Source organism: Schistocerca serialis, chromosome 3 (assembly GCF_023864345.2).
Source record: "Schistocerca serialis cubense isolate TAMUIC-IGC-003099 chromosome 3, iqSchSeri2.2, whole genome shotgun sequence".
NCBI lineage: Eukaryota > Metazoa > Arthropoda > Insecta > Orthoptera > Acrididae > Schistocerca > Schistocerca serialis.
In genome coordinates, this window is record NC_064640.1 from 712,273,858 (window position 1) to 712,296,531 (window position 22,674).

Below are 22,674 nucleotides of genomic sequence, written 5' to 3' on the forward strand. Positions count from 1 at the left end.
TTTTACTCCCTAAATAGCAAAACTCCTTTACTACTTTAAGTGTCTCATTTCCTAATCTAATTCCCTCAGCATCACCCGATTTAATCTGACTACATTCCATTATCCTCATTTTGCTTTTGTTGATGTTCATCTTATATCCTCCTTTCAAGACACTGTCCATTCCGTTCAACTGCTCATCCAAGTCCTTTGCTGTCTCTGACAGAATTACAATGTCATCGGTGAACATAAAAGTTTTTATTTCTTCTCCATGGATTTTAATACCTACTCCAAATTTTTCTTTTGTTTCCTTCACTGCTTGCTCAATATACAGATTGAATAACATTGGGGATAGGCTACAACCCTGTCTCACTCCCTTCCCAACCACTGCTCCCCTTTCATGCCCCTCGACTCTTACAACTACCATTTGGTTTCTATACAAATTGTAAATAGCCTTTTGTTCCCTGTATTTTACCCCTGCCACCTTCAGAATTTGAAAGAGAGTATTCCACTCGACATTGTCAAAAGCTTTCTCTAAGTCTACAAATGCTAGAAATGTAGGTTTGCCTTTCCTTAATCTAGCTTCTAAGATAAGTTGTAGGGTCAGTATTGCCTCAGGTGTTCCAGTATTTCTACGGAATCCAAACTGATGTTCCCCTAGGTAGGCTTCTACTAGTTCTTCCATTCGTCTGTAAAGAATTCGCGTTTGTATTTTGCAGCTGTGGCTTATTAAACTGATAGTTGGGTAATTTTCACACCTGTCAACGGCTTTCTTTGGGATTGGAATTATTATATTCTTCTTGAAGTCTGAGGTTATTTCGCCTGTCTCATACATCTTGCTCACCAGATGGTAGTTTTGTCAGGACTGGCTCTCCCAAGGCCGTCAGTAGTTCTAATGGAATGTTGTCTACTCCCGGGGCCTTGTTTCAACTTAGGTATTTCAGTGCTCTGTCAAACTCTTCACGCAGTATCATATCTCCCATTTCATCTTCATCTACATCCTCTTCCATTTCCATAATATTGTCCTCAAAAACATCGCCTCTGTATAGACCCTCTATATACTCCTTCCACCTTTCTGCTTTCCCTTCTTTGCTTAGAACTGGGTTTCCATCTGAGCTCTTGATATTCATACAAGTGGTTCTCTTTTCTCCAAAGGTCTCTTAAATTTTCCTGTAGGCTGTATCTTACGCCTAGTGAGATAAGCCTCTACATCCTTACATTTGTCCTCTAGCCATCCCTGCTTAGCCATTTTACACCTCCTGTCGATCTCATTTTTGAGACGTTTGTATTCGTTTTTGCTTGCTTCATTTACTGCATTTTTATATTTTCTCCTTTCATCAATTAAATTAAATATTTCTTCTGTTATCCAAGGATTTCTACTAGCCCTCGTCTTTTTACCTACTTCATCCTCTGCTGCCTTCAGTACTTCATCCCTCAAAGCTACCCATTCTTCTTCTACTGTATTTCTTTCCCCAATTCCTGCCATTTGTTCCCTTACGCTCTCCCTGAAACGCTGTACAACCTCTGGTCTCCCCCCAGGGGGTCCACAACTCTTTTGTGGATACGTGCGTAGCGAGCGCGGGACCCCGAGCTAATGTGGCCCTCCTTCCTTTCCGGGCTGCATACCTTCCTTTTCCGCATCCTTCCCTCTCCCCCATCTTCGCCCCTCCTCCCCTCACCTCTGGCTCTTTCCTTGCCTTTCTCCCCCTCTGGGAGTATGGTTTGTGCCTACGTCCGGAGACGGACGCTCGTAAATGTGCCGCATTCTTCGCCTTCTCTGCTTGTATGTCTTCATCCTTCCTTTGTCCTTCTCTTTTCCTTGCCTCTTCTCTTTTCCTTGCCTCTTCTCTTTTCCTTGCCTCTTCTCTTTTCCTTGCCTCTTCTCTTTTCCTTGCCTCTTCTCTTTTCCTTGCCTCTTCTCTTTTCCTTGCCTCTTCTCTTTTCCTTGCCTCTTCTCTTTTCCTTGCCTCTTCTCTTTTCCTTGCCTCTTCTCTTTTCCTTGCCTCTTCTCTTTTCCTTGCCTCTTCTCTTTTCCTTGCCTCTTCTCTTTTCCTTGCCTCTTCTCTTTTCCTTGCCTCTTCTCTTTTCCTTGCCTCTTCTCTTTTCCTTGCCTCTTCTCTTTTCCTTGCCTCTTCTCTTTTCCTTGCCTCTTCTCTTTTCCTTGCCTCTTCTCTTTTCCTTGCCTCTTCTCTTCTCTTTTCCTTGCCTCTTCTCTTCTCTTTTCCTTGCCTCTTCTCTTCTCTTTTCCTTGCCTCTTCTCTTCTCTTTTCCTTGCCTCTTCTCTTCTCTTTTCCTTGCCTCTTCTCTTCTCTTTTCCTTGCCTCTTCTCTTCTCTTCTCTTTTCCTTGCCTCTTCTCTTCTCTTCTCTTTTCCTTGCCTCTTCTCTTCTCTTCTCTTTTCCTTGCCTCTTCTCTTCTCTTCTCTTTTCCTTGCCTCTTCTCTTCTCTTCTCTTTTCCTTGCCTCTTCTCTTCTCTTCTCTTTTCCTTGCCTCTTCTCTTCTCTTCTCTTCTCTTTTCCTTGCCTCTTCTCTTCTCTTCTCTTTTCCTTGCCTCTTCTCTTCTCTTCTCTTTTCCTTGCCTCTTCTCTTCTCTTCTCTTTTCCTTGCCTCTTCTCTTCTCTTCTCTTTTCCTTGCCTCTTCTCTTCTCTTCTCTTTTCCTTGCCTCTTCTCTTCTCTTCTCTTTTCCTTGCCTCTTCTCTTCTCTTCTCTTTTCCTTGCCTCTTCTCTTCTCTTCTCTTTTCCTTGCCTCTTCTCTTCTCTTCTCTTTTCCTTGCCTCTTCTCTTCTCTTCTCTTTTCCTTGCCTCTTCTCTTCTCTTCTCTTTTCCTTGCCTCTTCTCTTCTCTTCTCTTTTCCTTGCCTCTTCTCTTCTCTTCTCTTTTCCTTGCCTCTTCTCTTCTCTTCTCTTTTCCTTGCCTCTTCTCTTCTCTTCTCTTTTCCTTGCCTCTTCTCTTCTCTTCTCTTTTCCTTGCCTCTTCTCTTCTCTTCTCTTCTCTTTTCCTTGCCTCTTCTCTTCTCTTCTCTTCTCTTTTCCTTGCCTCTTCTCTTCTCTTCTCTTCTCTTTTCCTTGCCTCTTCTCTTCTCTTCTCTTCTCTTTTCCTTGCCTCTTCTCTTTACCCTTTTCTCTGCTGCGGCGTTTGAGACCTCTCCTCTTTCCTTTCCCTTTCTTTGTCTTTCCCTTTCTCTTTCTTCCTCCCTGTGAGTATCTGAAGGCCGACCCACGCATTTTTGTGCGTAGCCGGTGATGGGGTAATGCGTAATTCCCCGCCCCGGGTAGACAGGTAGAACACGTACGTACCCCCTGGTAACGGCCAGTCCCAGGGAGGGGTGATTACCCGAGCTGATACCTTCCGATAGTGCCGATTGGTCCCTCCGTCCATTTGTCGGGAGGTGTGACCTGAGGTGTGAACAATCAGCTAAGGCGGGAGTGCCCCCAGAGAGGGCCCCCACAAGGCAGGAGCGCGCCATCGGAGACGCCGGTAATCATGGGGGATTCTTCCGCAATTGTTTCCTCACCTTCCACTATGTCTGCCCACAAGCGTAAGTTCACTGAGTCTCAGCCACAGACAGTTCTTCCATCGTTGCCACAGTTCCTTGTTGTTTCTCGGTCTGACGAAGGTCACGACTTCTCCACGGTCAACCCTTTCATTATTCAGAAAGGTGTCGACGCAACTGCAGGTCCTGTAAAGTCTTGTTCCAGATTACGGAATGGCACCTTGTTGTTAGAAACAGTCAGTGCCCTCCAGGCACAAAAATTGCTGCGTACTTCACTGCTCCACACCTTCCCTGTCCGGGTTGAAGCGCACCGCACTTTAAATTCCTCGCGTGGAGTCGTTGATACATGCTCCCTCGATGGATTGTCTGATGAAGAAATGCAGCACTACCTGTCTGACCAGGGCGTAACGGCTGTTCGTAGAGTTATGAAAAGGGTTGACACATCATTCCAACCAGCACTGTCTTCTTGACATTTGACAAAGTTCAACTCCCATCGAAAATCAAAGCAGGCTATGTGATAATTTCCGTTCGCCTTTACGTCCCAAACCCTACGCGTTGCTATCGGTGTCAGCGGTTGAATCACACCAGCCAGTCCTGTTCCAATCCGGCCAAATGTGTTACATGTGGCAAGGATGCCCATGAGGGTGCTTGTCCACCTCCATCCCCTCGCTGCATGAACTGTATGGGTGACCACGCTGCTTCCTCTAGAGATTGCCCCATTTTTAAAAACGAAAAGCTCATCCAGGAAATCAGAGTGAAGGAAAAGGTGTCGACATTTGCTGCTCGAAAATTGTTTGCCAGTCGACAACCCACCGTGCCTCAGACAGGAAAATACAGCACTGTCCTTGCTTCTCCTCAGCCAACAAAGGAGGCGGCCACGCAGACTTGCGACCTCACCTTTAGTGCCACGGTCGTCAGATCAGCCAGCGCAAAGATCGCCCGTTCAACCTCACCACTTTCGCCTGCCCACTCTCTGGCTCACCCTTCGTCGGGTTCTGCTAAATCTCGAGCATAAGTCAGACACCAAGACTTCGAAAAAAGAGCATACTCGTGAAGAGTTTTTACGTACCGCAACTTCCCAACCATCGGTTCCTCCTTCATCTAAACATTATACTTCCAAGAAGGCTACAAAGAAACCCAGTTCCTCTCCTTCTCCGCCAAGGCGTGTCCCATCTACAGCACCACCTGGCAGAAATCGCCATCGGCTGTCTTCTGTGTCGCCGAGGCGCACTGCTGGCGGCCAATCAACCGGCCGATCGCTGGTGGCAGGAGCTGCTCCTGAACAACCTATGGATCAGGATCTTCTGCCTTCGGCTGAATGCCATTCCATGCTGTCGGTCGCAAGCTTTGAGCAGTCGTTGAGTTGACAGCAACCTTGGTCACATTCCTCCATTTTCTGTTCACCCTATGTCCATTACCCACTGGAATATCCGCGGCATTCGAGCCAATCGGGATGAATTGTCGATCCTCTTAAGATCCTACTCGCCGGTCATCTTCTGTCTTCAGGAAACAAAGCTGCGTCCCCATGACCGCTTCGTTCTCCCTCATTTTCAGTCCGATATGATCTCCCCTCTGTTGAAGGCACTCCAGCACATGGAGGACTCGTGATTCTTCTCCATGATACTCTCCATTATCACCCAATCCACTCAAACACTTCCTTCCAAGCTGTCGCCGTCCGTCTTTCCCTTTCCGGATACACTTCTCTCTTCGTACTGTATACATTCCATCGTCCACACCAATGGCACGAGCTGATCTCCTCAGCTTCCACCCCCCCCTCCCTCCCCCCCTCTATTTGCTGGTTGGGGACTTCAATGCCCACCACCCGCTTTGGGGATCTCCACATCATTGTCCACGTGGCTCACTATTGCTAGACGTCTTCCACCAAGCAGATCTAGTTTGCCTCAACACTGGGGTCCCTACATTTTTGTCTGCCTCCACGACAAATTTATCTCATTTGGACCTTGCGGTCGGTACTGTTCCGCTAGCTCGGCACTTCGAATGGTTCGCCCTTGATGATACACACTCGAGTGACCACTTTCCATGTGTCCTTAGACTGCAGCCTCAACTGCCATATATGCGCCCGCGACGCTGGAAGTTTGCCCAAGCTGATTGGACACTATTTTCGTCTCTAGCGACATTCGATGACCGTCACTTTCCCAGCGTCGACGATGAGGTCACATATTACCGCGGTTATTCTTACAGCTGCGGAACGTTCAATACCACACACCTCCGAATTGCCCCGGTACCCGCCAGTTCCTTGGTGGAACGAGGCATGCCGTGATGCACTACGTGAGCGGCGACGTGCTCTCCGCGTTTTCCGCCACCATCCTACTTTGGCCAACTGTATCCGCTATAAACAGTTCCATGCGCGATGCCATCGTGTCATCCGCGATAGCAAGAAGGCAAGCTGGAAATTCTTCATTAGCTCATTTAACACCTTCACTCCCTCCCCGGAAGTTTGGAGTCGGCTTCGACGGTTCTCAGGCGCGCCTAGTTTCTCCCCGGTCTCTGGGCTCACTGTCGTGCATGATACATTAGTGGACCCGGTCGCAATTTCTAACACGTTGGGTCAGCACTTCGCTGAGATTTCGAGAACTTCAAATTACTCGCTAGCGTTTCTCCCGAAGAAACGTGCAGCGGAAGTGCGACCTCTTGCTTTCTCCTCTCAAGATCGCGAAAGCTACAATACTGTTTTCTCCATGCGGGAACTACAACATGCACTCTCTTCTTCTCGCTCCTCCGCCCCAGGACTGGATGGTATCCACGTCCAAATGTTGCTGCATTTATCAACCCATAGTCTGCGTTACCTCCTTCGCCTTTATAATCGAATTTGGACCGACAGTACTTTTCCCAGACGATGGCGGGAAGCTATCGTCGTTCCCGTTCCGAAACCTGGAAAGGACAAACATCTCCCCTCTAGCTATCGCCCCATTTCTCTCACGAGTAGTGTCTGTAAGGTTTTGGAGCGTATGGTGAATTACCGTTTAGCGTGGTGGCTGGAATCTCGCAGTCTTTTAACACCTGCCCAATGCGGATTCTGAAAGCATCGTTCTGCAGTTGACCATCTTGTTGCTCTCTCCACTTATATCGTGAACAATTTTCTCTGGAAACGCCAAACAGTAGCAATAATTTTTGATCTGGATAGAGCATACGATACCTGTTGGAGGACAGGCATCCTCCGCACACTGTTCTCGTGGGGCTTTCGAGGTCGGCTGCCCCTTTTTCTTCGCGAATTTATGGCAGAGCGCACATTTAGGGTGCGGGTGAACACTACTCTCTCCCGTACTTTCTCCCAAGAAAACTGGGTACCCCAGGGCTCCGTGCTGAGTGTTGTACTGTTTGCCATTGCCATAAATCCAATTATGGATTGTCTCCTTCCTGATGTCTAGGGCTCCCTCTTTGTGGACGATTTTGCGATCTACTACAGCTCTCAACGGACCCGCCTTCTTGAACGACGTCTTCAAGGATGTCTCGATCGCCTCCACTCTTGGAGCATCGAAACTGGCTTCCGTTTTTCTCCCAGTAAGACCATTTGTGTTAATTTTTGGTGACGTAAGGAGTTTCTTCCGCCCTCCTTACATCTAGGTCCTGTCAACCTTCTGTTTTCAGACGTTGCTAAATTCTTGGGTCTTATGTTTGACAGAAAACTGTGCTGGTCCTCCCACGTTTCCTATCTTTCGGCTCGCTGTCTGCGATCCCTCAACACCCTCCGTGTCCTGGGGAGCGGACCGAGTGGTCCTTCTCCGCCTCTATCGCGCCTTAGTGCGCTCAAAATTGGACTACGGAAGCATAGTATACTCCTCTGCTCGGCTGTCTATTCTTCGGCGTCTCGACTCTATCCACTACCGTGGATTACGTTTAGTGTCTGGAGCTTTTTACACCAGCCCTGTGGAAAGCCTTTATGCTGAGCCTGGTGAACCTCCGCTGTCCAATCAGCGAGCAGTCCTTCTGAGTCGTTATGTTAGCCATCTGTCTTCCATGCCTGCTAATCCAGCCCATGACATTTTTTTCGACACCTCCTTTGATGTAGGGTATGCAGGCTGCCCCTCCTCCCTACTACCACCGGTAGTCCGCTTCCGTCAACTGCTCCATTCTCTTTCCTTCCGCTTTCCTAAAACCTTCTTGACAACTTGGGGTACAGCACCGCCTTGGCTCCGTCCCCGGATCAGCCTGCTCTGTGACCTTTGTCAATTTCCCAAGGATGGTACCCCTTCACTTGTTTATCGTCGGGCATTTTCTGCTCTATGTGCACAAATGACGGACGCCACATTTATTTACACCGACGGCTCGAAAACATCGTTAGGTGTAGGGAGTGCCTATAATGTTGGCGACACCCCAAATCACTTTCGGCTTCCCGACCAGTGTTCGGTTTATACTGCGGAGCTTTACGCTGTTCTCCAGGCTGTCCACTACATCCGCTGCCATCAGCGGATACAGTACGTTATCTGCTCAGATTCTCTCGGCTCTCTCCTCAGTCTCCAAGCTCTTTATTCTGTGCACCCTGTGGCCCACCGGATTCAGGACTGTCTGCGCTTGCTCCACCTGGGGGGCGTCTCGGTGGCGTTCCTCTGGCTCCCGGGACACGTTGGTATCTGTGGAAATGAGGCGGCCGCTATTGCAGCCAAGGCTGCAGTCTCTCTTCTTCGGCCAGCTATTCAATCGATTCCCTTCGCCGATCTACGGAGCGTTTTATGTCGTCGTGTCGTTCATTTATGGCACGCACATTGGTCGACACTTCCCCATAATAAATTGCGGGACGTGAAAGCTCTTCCTTGTGCTTGGACCTCTTCCTCCCGAACGCGTCCTCGGGAGGAGGTAATTTTAACTAGACTCCGGATAGGGCACTGTCTTTTTAGCCATCGATGTCTTTTAAGCGGCGATCCTCCCCCACTCTGTCCCCACTGCTCTCAGCTGTGGACGGTAAGACACCTTTTAATTGAGTGCCCCTTTTTAATCCGTTACGCTCCCGTCTACAGCTATCGCTTGATATATCGTCGATTTTAGCAGATGACACGTGCTCAGCCGATCGCGTTCTCGAGTTTATTAGTGCCAGTGAAATGACGTCAGTCATTTGAAGCTATTTTTGTGGACAACCAACCCCATTCTGTAGTGGATTTTTAAGCCTTCCTTCTGCTTTTAGTTTCTCCAATTTTATGACTTTCGTTCCCATTGCTGCTGGTTTTCGATTTCGGTTTTTTACTGTTTCCTAAGTCATGGACCGGGCGCTAATGACCATAGCAGTTTTGCGCCCTAAAACCAAAACAAAACAAAAAACCTCTGGTCTAGTCAGTTTATCCAGGTCCCAACTCCTTAAATTCCCACCTTTTTGCAGTTTCTTCAGTTTTAATCTACAGTTCATAACCAGTAGATTGTGGTCAGTGCACATCTGCCCCTGGAAATGTCTTACAATTTAAAACCTGGTTCCTAAATCTCTGTCTTACCATTATATAATCTGTCTGAAATCTCAGTATCTCCAGGCTTCTTCCATGTATACAAGCTTATTTTATGATTCTTGAACCAAGTGTTAGCTATGATTAAGTTGTGCTCTGTGCAAAATTCTACCAGGTGGCTTCCTTTTTCATTTTTTAGCCCCATTCCATATTCACCTACATTTCCTTCCCTCCCTTTTCCTGCTACTGGATTCCAGTCACCCATGACTATTAAATTTTCGGCTCCCTTCACTATTTGATTAATTTCTTTTATTTTGTCATTCATTTCTTCAATTTCTTCGTCATCTGCAGAGCTAGTTGGCATATAAACTTGTACTACTGTAGTAGGCGTGGGCTTCGTGTTGATCTTGGCCACAATAATGCGTTCACTCTGCTGTTGGTAGTAGCTTACCCACATTCCTATTCGTAGTTTATGAAAGTCTATTCTCTTGTTATAATTTATATTGCCTGGAGAAATGTGTCCAGAGGTTGTGCATATTATGTAGTTTTGGCTGAAATAATTTTTAAAACTCCAGAGGCATCCAGTTGTAATATTTCATTCGTATGTCCAGACCAGGAGTCAAAATGTTCTAGTGCCTTTGTTGGCAATTATGGATTCAAAACTGACAGGAAAATGTCTTCACATGTTCTTTTGCAATCTTCCTGCTCACACTGACATGTAGAAAGACATTTTCAGGGCAAGCTTTCTATTTCCTTCGACACATGGGGGTCCAAACTTTCTATTTGCATCTTGGAAGCATATAATAGAATTTGTCTGCCAGTTGTCTATCCATAGATAAAGCAACATTGTGTAGCTGTGTGCTCCACTGTTAACTGATGCAATGTTTCTCTTCTCTTTTATGGATAGTATTCTCTCAGAAAGAGCTCATAGTTGAATTGTTTCTGATTAGAATTTCATACAGAATCCATTTGTGTGTTTTCTGTCATGATGCACACATTGACTTCAACAACTTGTACTTTGAATCATCTCCTCTTCGTTACCATTACCTTTTTGCATTTGGAGCATAATTGTATGGGGTGATGTTACTCTAAACTCCTTTCTCAAATTAGTGATGTTGAGATTTCTGGCTATAACCAATGCCCAGTGTTTAAATGCCATTAATGACCAGATAGGACTGATAGAGGAAATGGAGAAGTTCCGAAGAAGAGCAGTGCATTTAGTTACACGTTCATTTAGTAAGCACAAAAGCATTACAGATATGACAAATGAACTCCAAAGGCACACATTTCATGATAGGTGTTCTGCGTCACAGTGTGGTTTCTTGTTAACGTTCCAAGAACATATGTTCCTAGAAGAGTCAATAAGTTAATTGTTTCCTCCTACGTATATCTTGCAAAGATACCACGTAGAGAAAATTTGCGAGATTCGCACCCCCACAGAGGTTGACTAGCAATCATTCTTCACGTGAACTATCCACAACTGGAACAGGAAAAGGCATTAGTGCCAGTGGTACAGAAAGTACCTTCCAGCACACACCAAAGTTGGCTTGCAGAATGACTAGAATAACCTCATTCTTGCACTTCAGCAAACTTCACCATTACATGTTGCTTGGTGATACTGAACTGCAATGTAAAATTTCCTTCGAAAACTGTATTGCCTTCTCTGTCCTTTGCTCTGTACTCCAGTATGCTTTTCATATGCCTTCAGTTTAGGGTATCTTCTCAAGAGCTTGTCACATGTGTTGAAACCTCTGATGCGATAATCATTGTATTTGTTCTCTATTGTGTTGTTGTCAAACACCGTGAAGACGTATTTGATTTAAAACTTATCAGGAGGAAGTTGGAATTCCTTATCACTGCTTTCATCGCCTCTTCTCGAACTTGATGTATCACTACTGCTTGCAGAGAGATGTTCATTTTATCATCATAATTGTGTGTTAATGTTAAAACAGTATCCGCTTCTAACTGATGATAATATTTTTGCACTATAGCAGATGCCAGAAAAGGTGCAAATGAGCCATCTTCTGCACCAATTCCTCCTTCACGAAGAAGAATTAATCGTATCATCATCTCAACCAATCACAGTATATTAACCATGTTACCTACCAATCGCTGAAGCATCTGACGCTTCACTATACAAATAACTTTACAAAACGCATCTTCACATGCACGCTGCACCGTCTCAACTAGCTTTGCAGCAGATGAAAGTCGAAAGTCAATGACTTCTGGTGGATGACTCCCAAGGTTTGAAGATAAATGAACATTACCAGTGCAACAAGGGACTTGTAAATGATCCCTCACATGATTGTGGTATACATAGGTTTGTTTGAGCTCAAATACTTTCCTTGTTTGATACACACTGAAGCACCAAAGAAACGTGTAGAAATGCATGTTCAAATACAGAGATGCGTAAACAGGGAGAATATGGTGCTGTGGTCAGCAATACCTATATAAAGCAAGTGTCTGGTACAGTTGTTAGATCAGTTACTGCTGCTACAATGACATGTTATCAAGATTTAAATGAATTTGCATGTGGTGTTATAGTCTGTGCACGAGCACTGGGACACTGCATCTCCAAGGTAGAGATGACATGGGGATTTTCTGTGTGACCATTTCATGAGTGTACCATGAATATCAGGAATCGAATAAAACATCAAATCTCCAACATTGCTGCGGCACAAAGAAGTTGCTGCAAGAATGGGACCAGCAGTGATTGAAGAGAATCGTTAAACATGACAGAAGTGCAACCCTTCCACAAATTGTTGCAGTTTTCAGTGCTGGGCCATCGACAAGTGTCAGTGTGCGAACCATTCATCAAAACATCAATATGGGCTTTTGGAGCCGAAGGCCCACTCATTTACCCTTGATGACTGCACGACAAAGCTTTACGCCTCACCTGTGCTCGTCAACACTGACATTGGACTGTTGATGACTGGAAACCTGTTGCCTGGTTGGATGAGTCTCGTTCCAGATTGTATCAAGCAGACTGACATGTACAGGTATGGAGGCAATGGTATTGCAAAACATTACAAAAAAATTCTGAGTTGTGTGTGTTAGTGTTTTGTCCCATTCTGGTTCAACCAGTTATCTGCATGTACTGAGACCACTGATAGACATATTACTTAATACTTTATTAGACCATTTAATATTAAAAAAAAACTTGAACATTCCACTGCGCTCAGTGCTACATGATAGCCAATGAACAGACATGACATGTAGCACACACAAAATGTGAGCAAAGCAAAGATACTTGTATATAAAAGAAAGAGATACAAAAGATTATGGGTCACAGACACAACAGATATTTATTTGAATGCTTTGGTTAAGATCAGCACACCCACTTCATACATTCAAATGATCCTCTTAAAAATACATAGACCCATACAATCCATGAATTCATGTTGTTTCTCCTTTCCTAATGCGTTTGTCATTATATCTGCTGGCATACCATTTGTCTGTAAGTAAAATGGTTTGTTTTATAACTTTGTTGGATACAGCTTCTCTTATAAACTGGTGTCAAACATCAATATGCTTTGACCTTTTATGGTTTGAAAGATCAACAAATAAATTTAATGCACTCTTTCATTATATAAAGTTGATACTCGTAGCTTATCTTTTACTGTATTATTTCTGAAATAAGTGGTCTCTCTACAAGCCTCAGGAATAGTCACATACTTGTCCTCTGTGCTAAAAAGAGCAGTTTTTTGCTTAACATTTTGCATTGAAACTATAGAGTGATGCAATTTAAAAATAAAATCAGTGTATGGTTTGCCCATATTACATTTGCAGAGCCACATAATTCTAAATCTCCTTTTGTAAACTTTTTACAGTAGGTCTAAGTTTCCTTCAAATATCTCAATTCTCTTTAACACAGTCTATGAGTTACTATGAATTATTAAACAGGCTTAATTTAATCTTGTAAGTATTGACAAATTCATGAAGTTTTGTATTAGGGCTTGAGAAGGTACACAGTCAACCTTATTTTCTTTTTCACTAAGAAAATCAAGTTTAGTTTCACTAAGAGTTTTGACAGTTTGTTATACTGAATCTTTCCAACAGCTGTTCATTATACTTCTGTTGACTTAAAGCAACTCAGTTAATCTTTTCATATTTTATTTCCATCTCTAAACTATGGTTAGCTATTCCTAAATCTTCTACTTTAAACTCCAAAATAAGCTTAAGTTCCAATAACTCAGTCTCACACATCATCTGAAAAAATACAGGAATCATCAACATACAAAACCATCATAGTAACTGAGCCTTTATCCTTATTTTTTTAAAACAAGCAAGGTTCTAGTTTAAACCTTCAGCAATCTAAAAGCTTTAAAATATGATTTACTCTTTCAAGACTCTGGATGATTGTCTTAACACATACAAACCCTTTTATTGCTACAAAGATTAAAATCTTTAGGTTGATTTAAAAGAATTTCCTCTCTGAATGTACTATTTCAAAAAGCTGCTTCACATCAAGATGTGTGATGTTTAAATCTAGTTAAACAGATAAAGCTATGAGAAGTTTCCAAGTGTAGAATGCCTTACCACAGGAGAAAAGGTTTAATCATAATCAATTCAAGGTTTTGGAGTGAATCTTTTTGCCACTAACCTTGCACGATGCTGCACTTTTCCATCACTGTTGAATGTTTTGTTGAACACAGTACTAACACTTTCTGGAAGCTTTGCAACTTCTGAAGCATTGTTGTCACCAAAAGCTTATCTCTCTTCAGCCATAGCTCATTTCCCTTCTTCTGTACCAAATCTGCAAAAGTGCTTCCTCCACAGTTGTTAGGTCGTCCATTTCATATGAAGTTCCTGCAAAAAAATGTCTCATAATCATCACGTCTACAATTTGGTTTGAATTCCCATTGTGATCTAATTCCCTTCACTTCGTCTTCTTGTGAAACAAGTTTTGATCATTATCTGAGTCATGGGAAGTATCGTGAAACTGTTCTCTTGGCAGGATCAGACTTTTCTTTTTCATCATCTTCCCCCACTGATTTCTTCACAATGCCTTATTTCAGTTTCCACATTATTAAAATTTTCCATTTCAGTCTTCTCTCCGCTGATCACTACGTCATTTGCTTCAGGATCATAAAGTCAGTAGCCTTTTGTGCTGTCTTTTTATTCCATTCTGTTCTCCTAACTTTGTGAATATGCATCATGAAATTGCTTCCAGTTATTTTGAGATGAATGATGTTTGGTTCTTTTCAGTCCACAGTTCATAAGGAGTTTTATTCCCTAAACTTGTGCTCGCCTATTGTACAAATGTACTGTTCATCCTTTCTGCTGAACCATTTTGTTCTGGTGTATAGCTATTAGTCATTTGATGTGTAATCCCAGGCTTTTCCAGCACACTGTCAAAACTCGTGGAAGAAATTTTTTTATTATCTGTTCTTACTGTTTTTACTTTCCTTTCTTGCTGATTTTCAGCGTTTTTTTAAATTCTTGAAATTTTCCACAAGTTTCATTCTTTGTTGTTAGAAAATGCACAAATCCCATTCATCTACAATCTCCTTCTGAAAACCGAGCAAGGTGGCCCAGTGGTTAGCACACTGAACTCACATTCAGGAGAACGACAGTTCAAACCCACATCTTGCCATCCAGATTTAGGTTTTCCGTGATTTCCCTAAATTGCTTCAGGTAAATGCCAGATGGTTCCTTTGACAGTAGGAGATAGTTACAGACTGTCTTTGGTTATGGGGCCCCACCTGGTGATGCACAGTGTGCCCCAGAGGAGTGGCTTCTTCCAAGAGTGAGGCTTGTGGTGACTCCATGTAGATTGTGCCGCCACCAGTAGTGATGGCTGCAAGTAGGGGTCCATCTCTAACAGCTATGATAGCTCCAAGTTGCTACAGCATCTCTTCTCACCAGAGATGGTGAATAGGAGTGGAATCAGTCAGATTTGTGCCATCTCTGCCTCGGATGTGGGGGTGCCACTGCTGGAGCTGGCCCCGAAAGGGTCTGAATCTCAACCTTAGACTGGAAAGGGACCAACATAGGAGTATGCATCACTCATGTAGGGCAGGTCACCACTGGGGCCAGGCACTGCTGATGGACAGTGTTGTGTTACTTGGTGTAACATGATGAATGAATGCTCCAGAACATACCAAACATTGTAGAATGATTAAAATGTAAATCATAAGTTACAGTACATACTGTATTGAGTATAAGTAACTTTGTGTCCTTGAGTGTCTCTGCAGTCTCTCTCTGCTCCACTAGTACTATTTATCAATTTTAAGTAGAATTTGGAGCAGCAATAGTATCTTCCAGGTTCGTTAAGTTCTCACTGACATCATGTTAAGTTCATAAGCTCTCATTGTGCTGTTATTCATATGTTCAGCATGATGAGAGAGCAGTCTGAGGATAATCTGAGGCAGAGAGCCGATTGTGGCAACCTAAAAAGAAGTGCAGATGAATCACAATTGCAGCCAGTGAGGTGATGTGAATATGGCATTCTCTAATGGTGTGGGTAGCACAAGCCTGACAGCGTAGGGCAAGCCATCTGTAGGAGCAGTTCACAGTGGCTGATTTAAATGGCTTTTCTGTGGAGATGGGAGTGGCACAGTATGTGCTGTGTGTAATACATTGTCAATATTTCTGAAACATGTAAATCTACAGCAGAATAACAATAATCATAAAAAAAGTGGTTGATTTAAGTGCTGTCGGTGAGTGCTTGTTTGGCTGCGAATGGTATAATGAGCTCAGCCAATCGTCTCAGTGATGATGTCGGATTCTCAGTTGTGATGCTTGGTAAAGACACAGTAGAAAGCTTTGTCTTTCGTGCAGAACTTCACTGCAAAGTTGGTGCCTGAAGCAGGCTGTCTAGGATGAAACAGATGTAGTATAGCGTGGTGATGACAACCATGTAATAATTATGCTGGCAAAGCATTGTGAAAATGCAGAGTGTGGTAAATGATGTGAAACAACAACAAAGCATTTATTTCTGTTGTGCCTACCATGAAGTTTGGACATCTTAGCCCTAAAAGTGTGAACAAAACGTTTCATGTTGCTGTTTGGCTGGGAGAGAGCACTGCCATTTGGATATGATGAATCCAAGTTCTTTGGCAAAATTGTTGACTTTCCAACAAATAAAACTGTGAACCATTGTCCGAAACAATGGTTTGTGGCAAACCTAATGAAAGTTGTTTGAATTTTTACATGGAATGACTGACCGTGTGGCGTTGTTTGCCTGAAGGCCCCTTCCGGGGGAGTTCGGCCACCAGGTGCAAGTCTTCATTCAGACAACGCCACATTGAGTGACTTGCACATCATTGATGATGATGATGATGATGATGATGACAGCACAACACCCATTTCACAAGCAGAGAAAATCTCCAACCCGTATGGAGATTAAAACGGGGCCCACTGCATGGTAGGCAGATACTTTACGACTCAACTAATCAGGCAGACATTTTAAATGGAAAAAATTTGATGCCTTCAGAAGGCAAAAAAAGAAACCCTCATGCTGGTTTCATTATGTGGATGATACTTTTATTATAATGCCTCATGGAGAAAAAGAAGTCCCTGAATGTCCTGAATAATACTAATTCTAATATACACTGAGATGACAAAAGTCATGGGTTGTTGTTGTTGTTGTTGTTGTTGTTGTTGTTGTTGTTGTGGTTGTGGTTGTGGTTGTGGTCTTCAGTCCTGAGACTGGTTTGATGCAGCTCTCCATGCTAATCTATCCTGTGCAAGCTCCTTCATCTCCCAGTACCTACTGCAACCTACATCCTTCTGAATCTGCTTAGTGTATTCATCTCTAGGTCTCCCTCTACGATTTTTACCTTCCACGCTGCCCTCCAATGCTAAATTTGTGATCCCTTGATGCCTCAGGACATGTCCTACCAACCGATCCCTTCTTCTAGTCAAGTTGTGCCACAAACTTCTCTTCTCCCCAATCCTATTCAATACCTCCTCATTAGTTACGCGATCTACCCACCCAATCTTCAACATTCTTCTGTAGCACCACATTTCGAAAGCTTCTATTCTCTTCTTGTCCAAACTATTTATTGTCCATGTTTCACTTCCATACATGGCTACACTCCATACAAATACTTTCAGGAACGACTTCCTGACTTTTAAATCTATACTCGATGTTAACAAATTTCTCTTCTTCAGAAACGCCTTCCTTCCCATTGCCAGTCTACATTTTATATCCTCTCTACTCCGACCATCATCAGTTATTTTGCTCCCCAAATAGCAAAACTCCTTTACTACTTTGTGTCTCATTTCCTAATCTAATTCCCTCAGCATCAACAGACTTAATTCGACTACATTCCATTATCCTCGTTTTGCTTTTGTTGATGTTCATCTTATATCCTCCTTTCAAGACACTGTCCATTCCGTTCAACTGCTCTTCCAAGTCCTTTGCTGTCTCTGACAGAATTACAATGTCATCGGCGAACCTCAAAGTTTTTATTTCTTCTCCATGGATTTTAATACCTACTCCAAATTTTTCTTTTGTTTCCTTTACTGCTTGCTCAATATACAGATTGAATAACATCAGGGAGAGGCTACAATCCTGTCTCACGCCCTTCCCAACCACTGCTTCCCTTTCATGGCCCTTGACTCTGATAACTGCCATCTGGTTTCTGTACAAATTGTAAATAGCCTTTCGCTCCCTGTATTTTACTCCTGTCACCTTTAGAATTTGAAAGAGAGTATTCCCGTCAACATTGTCAAATGCTTTCTCCAAGTCTACAAATGCTAGAAACGTAGGTTTGCCTTTCCTTAATCTTTCTTCTAAGATAAGTCGTAAGGTCAGTATTGCCTTACGTGTTCCAACATTTCTATGGAATCCAAACTGATCTTCCCCGAGGTCGGCTTCTACCAGTTTTTCCATTCGTCTGTAAATAATTCGCGTTAGTATTTTGCAGCTGTGACTTATTAAACTGATAGTTCGGTAATTTTCACATCTGTCAACACCTGCTTTCTTTGGGATTGGAATTATTATATTCTTCTTGAAGTCTGAGGGTATTTCGCCTCTCTCATACATTTTGCTCACCAGATGGTAGTTTTGTCAGGACTGGCTCTCCCAAGGCCGTCAGTATTTCTAATGGAATGTTGTCTACTCCCGGGCCTTGTTTCGATTCAGGTCTTTCAGTGCTCTATCAAACTCTTCACGCAGTATCATATCTCACATTTCATCTTCATCTACATCCTCTTCCATTTCCATAATACAGGGTGATTCAAAAAGAATACCATAACTTTTAAAATGTGTATTTAATGAAAGAAACATAATATAACCTTCTGTTATACATCATTACAAAGAGTATTTAAAAAGGTTTTTTTTTCACCCAAAAACAATTTCAGAGATGTTAAATATGGCCCCATCCAGACACTCGAGCAATATCAACCCGATACTCCAACTCGTTCCACACTCTCTGTAGCATATCAGGCGTAACAGTTTGGATAGCTGCTGTTATTTCTCGTTTCAAATCATCAATGGTGGCTGAGAGAGTTGGGCGAAACACCATATCCTTAACATACCCCCATAAGAAAAAATCGCAGGAGGTAAGATCAGGGCTTCTTGGAGGCCAGTGATGAAGTGCTCTGTCACGGGCTGCCTGGCGGCCGATCCATCGCCTAGGGTAGTTGACATTCAGGTAGTTACGGACAGATAAGTGCCAATGTGGTGGCGCTCCATCCTGCTGAAATATTAATTGTTGTGCTTCTTGTTCGAGCTGAGGGAACAGCCAATTCTCTAACGTCTCCAGATATTGTAGTCCAGTTACAGTAGCACCTTCGAAGAAAAAGGGACCAAAAACTTTATTGGCTGAAATGGCACAGAAAACGTTCACGTTAGGTGAGTCACGTTCATACTGAGTTGTTTCCCGCGGATTCTCAGTGCCCCATATACAGACATTGTGACAGTTGACTTTCCCGTTAGTGTGGAAAGTTGCTTCATCACTAAACATAATCTTTGAAACGAAAGATTCATCTGTTTCCATTTGAGCAAGGATAAAATCACAGAAATCGATTTTTTTAATCTTATCAGCTGCAGACAGTGCTTGAACCAATTTCAGACGATAAGGTTTCATAACTAACCTTTTTCGTAGGACTCTCCATACAGTTGACTGTGGAATTTGCAGCTCTCTGCTAGCTCTGCGAGTCGATTTTCCTGGGCTGCGAACAAATGCTTGCTGGATGCGTGCTACATTTTCATCACTCGTTCTCGGCCGTCCAGAACTTTTCCCTTTGCACAAACACCCATTCTCTGTAAACTGTTTATACCAATGTTTAATACACCACCTATCAGGCGGTTTAACACCATACTTCGTTCGAAATGCACGCTGAACAACTGTCGTCGATTCACTTCTGCCGTACTCAATAACACAAAAAGCTTTCTGTTGAGCTGTCGCCATCTTAGCATCAACTGACGCTGACGCCTAGTCAACAGCGCCTCAAGCGAACAAATGTACAACTAAATGAAACTTTATAGCTCCCTTAATTCGCCAACAGATAGTGCTTAGCTCTGCCTTTTGTCGTTGCAGAGTTTTAAATTCCTAAAGTTGTGGTATTCTTTTTGAATCACCCTGTATTGTCCTCAAGTACATCGCCCTTGTATAGACCCTCTGTATACTCCTTCCACCTTTCTGCTTTCCCCTCTTTGCTTAGAACTGGGTTTCCATCTGAGCTCTTGATATTCATACAAGTGGCTCTCTCTTCTCCAAAGGTCTCTTAAATTTTCCTGTAGGCTGTATCTATCTTACCCCTAGTGAGATAAGCCTCTACATCCTTACACTTGTCCTCTAGCCATGCCTGCTTAGCCATTTTGCACCTCCTGTCGATCTCATTTTTGAGACGTTTGTATTCGTTTTTGCTTGCTTCATTTACTGCATTTTTATATTTTCTCCTTTCATCAATTAAATTCAATATTTCTTCTGTTACCCAAGGATTTCTACTAGCCCTCATCCTTTTACCTACTTCATCCTCTGCTGCCATCACTACTTCATCCCTCAGAGCTACCCATTCTTCTTCTACTGTATTTCTTTCCCCCATTCCTGTCAATTGTTCCCTTACGCTCTCCCTGAAACTCTGTACAACCTCTGGTTTAGTCAGTTTATCCAGGTCCCATCTCCTTAAATTCCCACCTTTTTGCAATTTCTTCAGTTTTAATCTACAGTTCATAACCAATAGATTGTGGTCAGAGTCCACATCTGCCCCTGGAAATGTCTTACAATTTAAAACATGGTTCCTAAATCTGTCTTACCATTATATAATCTATCTGATACCTTTTAGTATCTCCAGGATTCTTCCATGTATACAAGCTTCTTTTATGATTCTTGAACCAAGTGTTAGCTATGATTAAGTTATGCCCTGTGCAAAATTCTAACAGATGGCTTCCACTTTCATTTCTTAGCCCCAATCCATATTCACGTACGATGTTTCCTTCTCTCCCTTTTCCTACTGTCGAATTCCAGTCACCCATGACTATTAAATTTTGGTCTCACTTCACTACCTGAATAATTTCTTCAATCTCGTCATACATTTCTTCGTCATCTGCAGAGCTAGTTGGCATATAAACTTGTACTACTGTAGTAGGCATGGGCTTCGTGTCTATCTTGGCCACTATAATACGTTCACTATGCTGTTTGTGGTAGCTTACTCGCACTCCTATTTTTTTATTCTTTATTAAACCTACTCCTGCATTACCCCTATTTCATTTTGTATTTATAACCCTGTATTCACCAGACCAGAAGTCTTGTTCCTCCTGCCACCGAACTTCACTAATTCCTACTATATTTAACTTTAACCTATCCATTTCCCTTTTTAAATTTTCTAACCTACATGCTCGATTAAGGGATCTGACATTCCACGCTCCGATCCATAGAATGCCAGTTTTCATTCTCCTGATAACGACGTCCTCTTGTGTAGTCCCCGCCCGGAGATCTGAATGGGGAACTATTTTACCTCTGGAATATTTTACCCAAGATTACACCATCATCATTTAACCATACAGTAAACCTGCATGCCCTCAGGAAAAATTACAGCTGTAGTTTCCCCTTGCTTTCAGCCGTTCGCAGTACCCCAACAGCAAGGCCGTTTTGGTTAGTGTTACAAGGCCAGATCAGTCAATCATCCAGACTGTTGCCCCTGCAACTACTGAAAAGGCTGCTGCCCCTCTTCAGGAACTACACGTTTGTCTGGCCTCTCAACAGATACCCCTCCATTGTGGTTGCACCTACAGTATGGCTATCTGTATCGTTGAGGCACGCAAGCCTCCCCACCAACGGCAAGGTCCATGGTTCATGGGATATTTCCTAATTTGTGTTGGACATTCTTTTGCCCAGCATAGTACATCGGCTTGACATGGCATGGGCTCTACAAGTAGTTGAACGTCCCCTGCAGAAGGTTGCTGGTGCAGGATTTTGTGCTTGACCTGGCCTCTAGATTATGTCCCATAAATGTTCGATGGGATTCATGTCAGGTGAAGTGGGTGGCCAAATCATTTGCTCCAATTGTTCTTCAAATGAATTGTGAACAATTGTGGCCCAATGACATATTTGGGAACATGAAGTCCATGAATGACTGCAAATGTTCTCCAAGTAGCCAAAAATAACTATTTCCTGTCAATGATTAGTTCAGTTGGACCAGAGGACCCAGAATGTAAACACAGCCCATACCATTATGGAGCCACCATCATCTTGCACAGTGCCTTGTTGATTACATGGGTCCATGGCTTCATGGGATCTGCACCACATTCTAATCCTATCGTCAACCCTTACCAACTTAAATCGAGACTCATCTGACCAGGCCACAGTCTTCCAGTCATGTAGGGTCCAGTTGATGTGGTCACGAGCCCAGGAAGCCTGCTGTAGGCAATATCATGCTGTTAACAAAGGCATTTGCGTCAGTCGCCCACTGTCAGTCCGTTGATGCCAAATTTTGGCACATTGTCCTAACTGATAGATTCACTGTACATCCCACATTGATTTCTGTGGTTATTACACTGTGGATCACAGAATATTGAATTCACTAATGATTTCTGAAATGAACTGCCTTGTGCATCAAGCTCCCAAGTACCGTTCCATGTTCAATGTCTTTTAATTTCCGTCATGTGGCCATAATCACATCAGAAAACTGTTCACATGAACAACCTGAGTGAAAATGACAGCTCTGCCAATGCACTGGCCTTTTATATCTTGTGTATGTGATATACCGCCATCTGTATATGCGCATATCGTTGTCCTGTGACTTTTGTCACCTCAGTGTAAAGTTCACTCTGGAAACATAGGAAGGAGGTCAAATTTCAGTTTTGGATGCACAGGTACTTAGAAAACCTGGCAGAACTTTAGGGCATAAAGTCTACAAATAGATGGGCCCATCTTCACAGAAGTTCCAGTCATCATCCCAAGCAGAAAATTGGAGTGGTCCAAATGCTAGGGGACTGGGCAAAAAGAATCTGTGAACCACAGTACTTGGAAGATGAGCTTGATCATTTAAGAATGGCCTTCAGAAGAGAGGGCTACTCTGATAGAGAAAAAAGAACCAACTAAAGGGAAAGTTTTCTTTACATTTGTGAAAACTGATGGATCGCAGCAACAAAGAACTCATGGAAACATGGTATTCATACAGTGTTTAAATCTACAAGAAACATACATGAATATTAGATCACTCCAAAGGCCTTACACCTGCCACTTGCACAGTAGGAGTGTATGTAGGAACTACAAAAAGAAGTATTAACACTCACCTTGGAACATGAGAGCAATGTTCGCCTCGGCAAGGTATATAACGGCCATAGTAGTGGATTATTTCATAAAGGGTTACAGTTAACTCGGGTCTGGGTATGTTTTCTATGGCACTGACTTGCTG

The 22,674-nt window shown here is 43.2% G+C and overlaps 1 protein-coding gene across 1 annotated transcript; it reads right to left on the reverse strand.

Moving 5' to 3' along the window:
- Positions 1–1,661: 1,661 nt before the first annotated feature.
- LOC126471117 (trichohyalin-like) lies at positions 1,662–22,601 on the reverse strand (the record flags this gene model as incomplete). The annotated part of the gene is made up of 2 exons (XM_050099199.1): positions 22,553–22,601; positions 1,662–3,067 (listed from the first exon to the last, which is right to left on the reverse strand). Coding segments are annotated over exons 1-2 (1,455 nt in total), but the record flags the coding sequence as incomplete, so codon positions are not given.
- Positions 22,602–22,674: the final 73 nt, after the last annotated feature.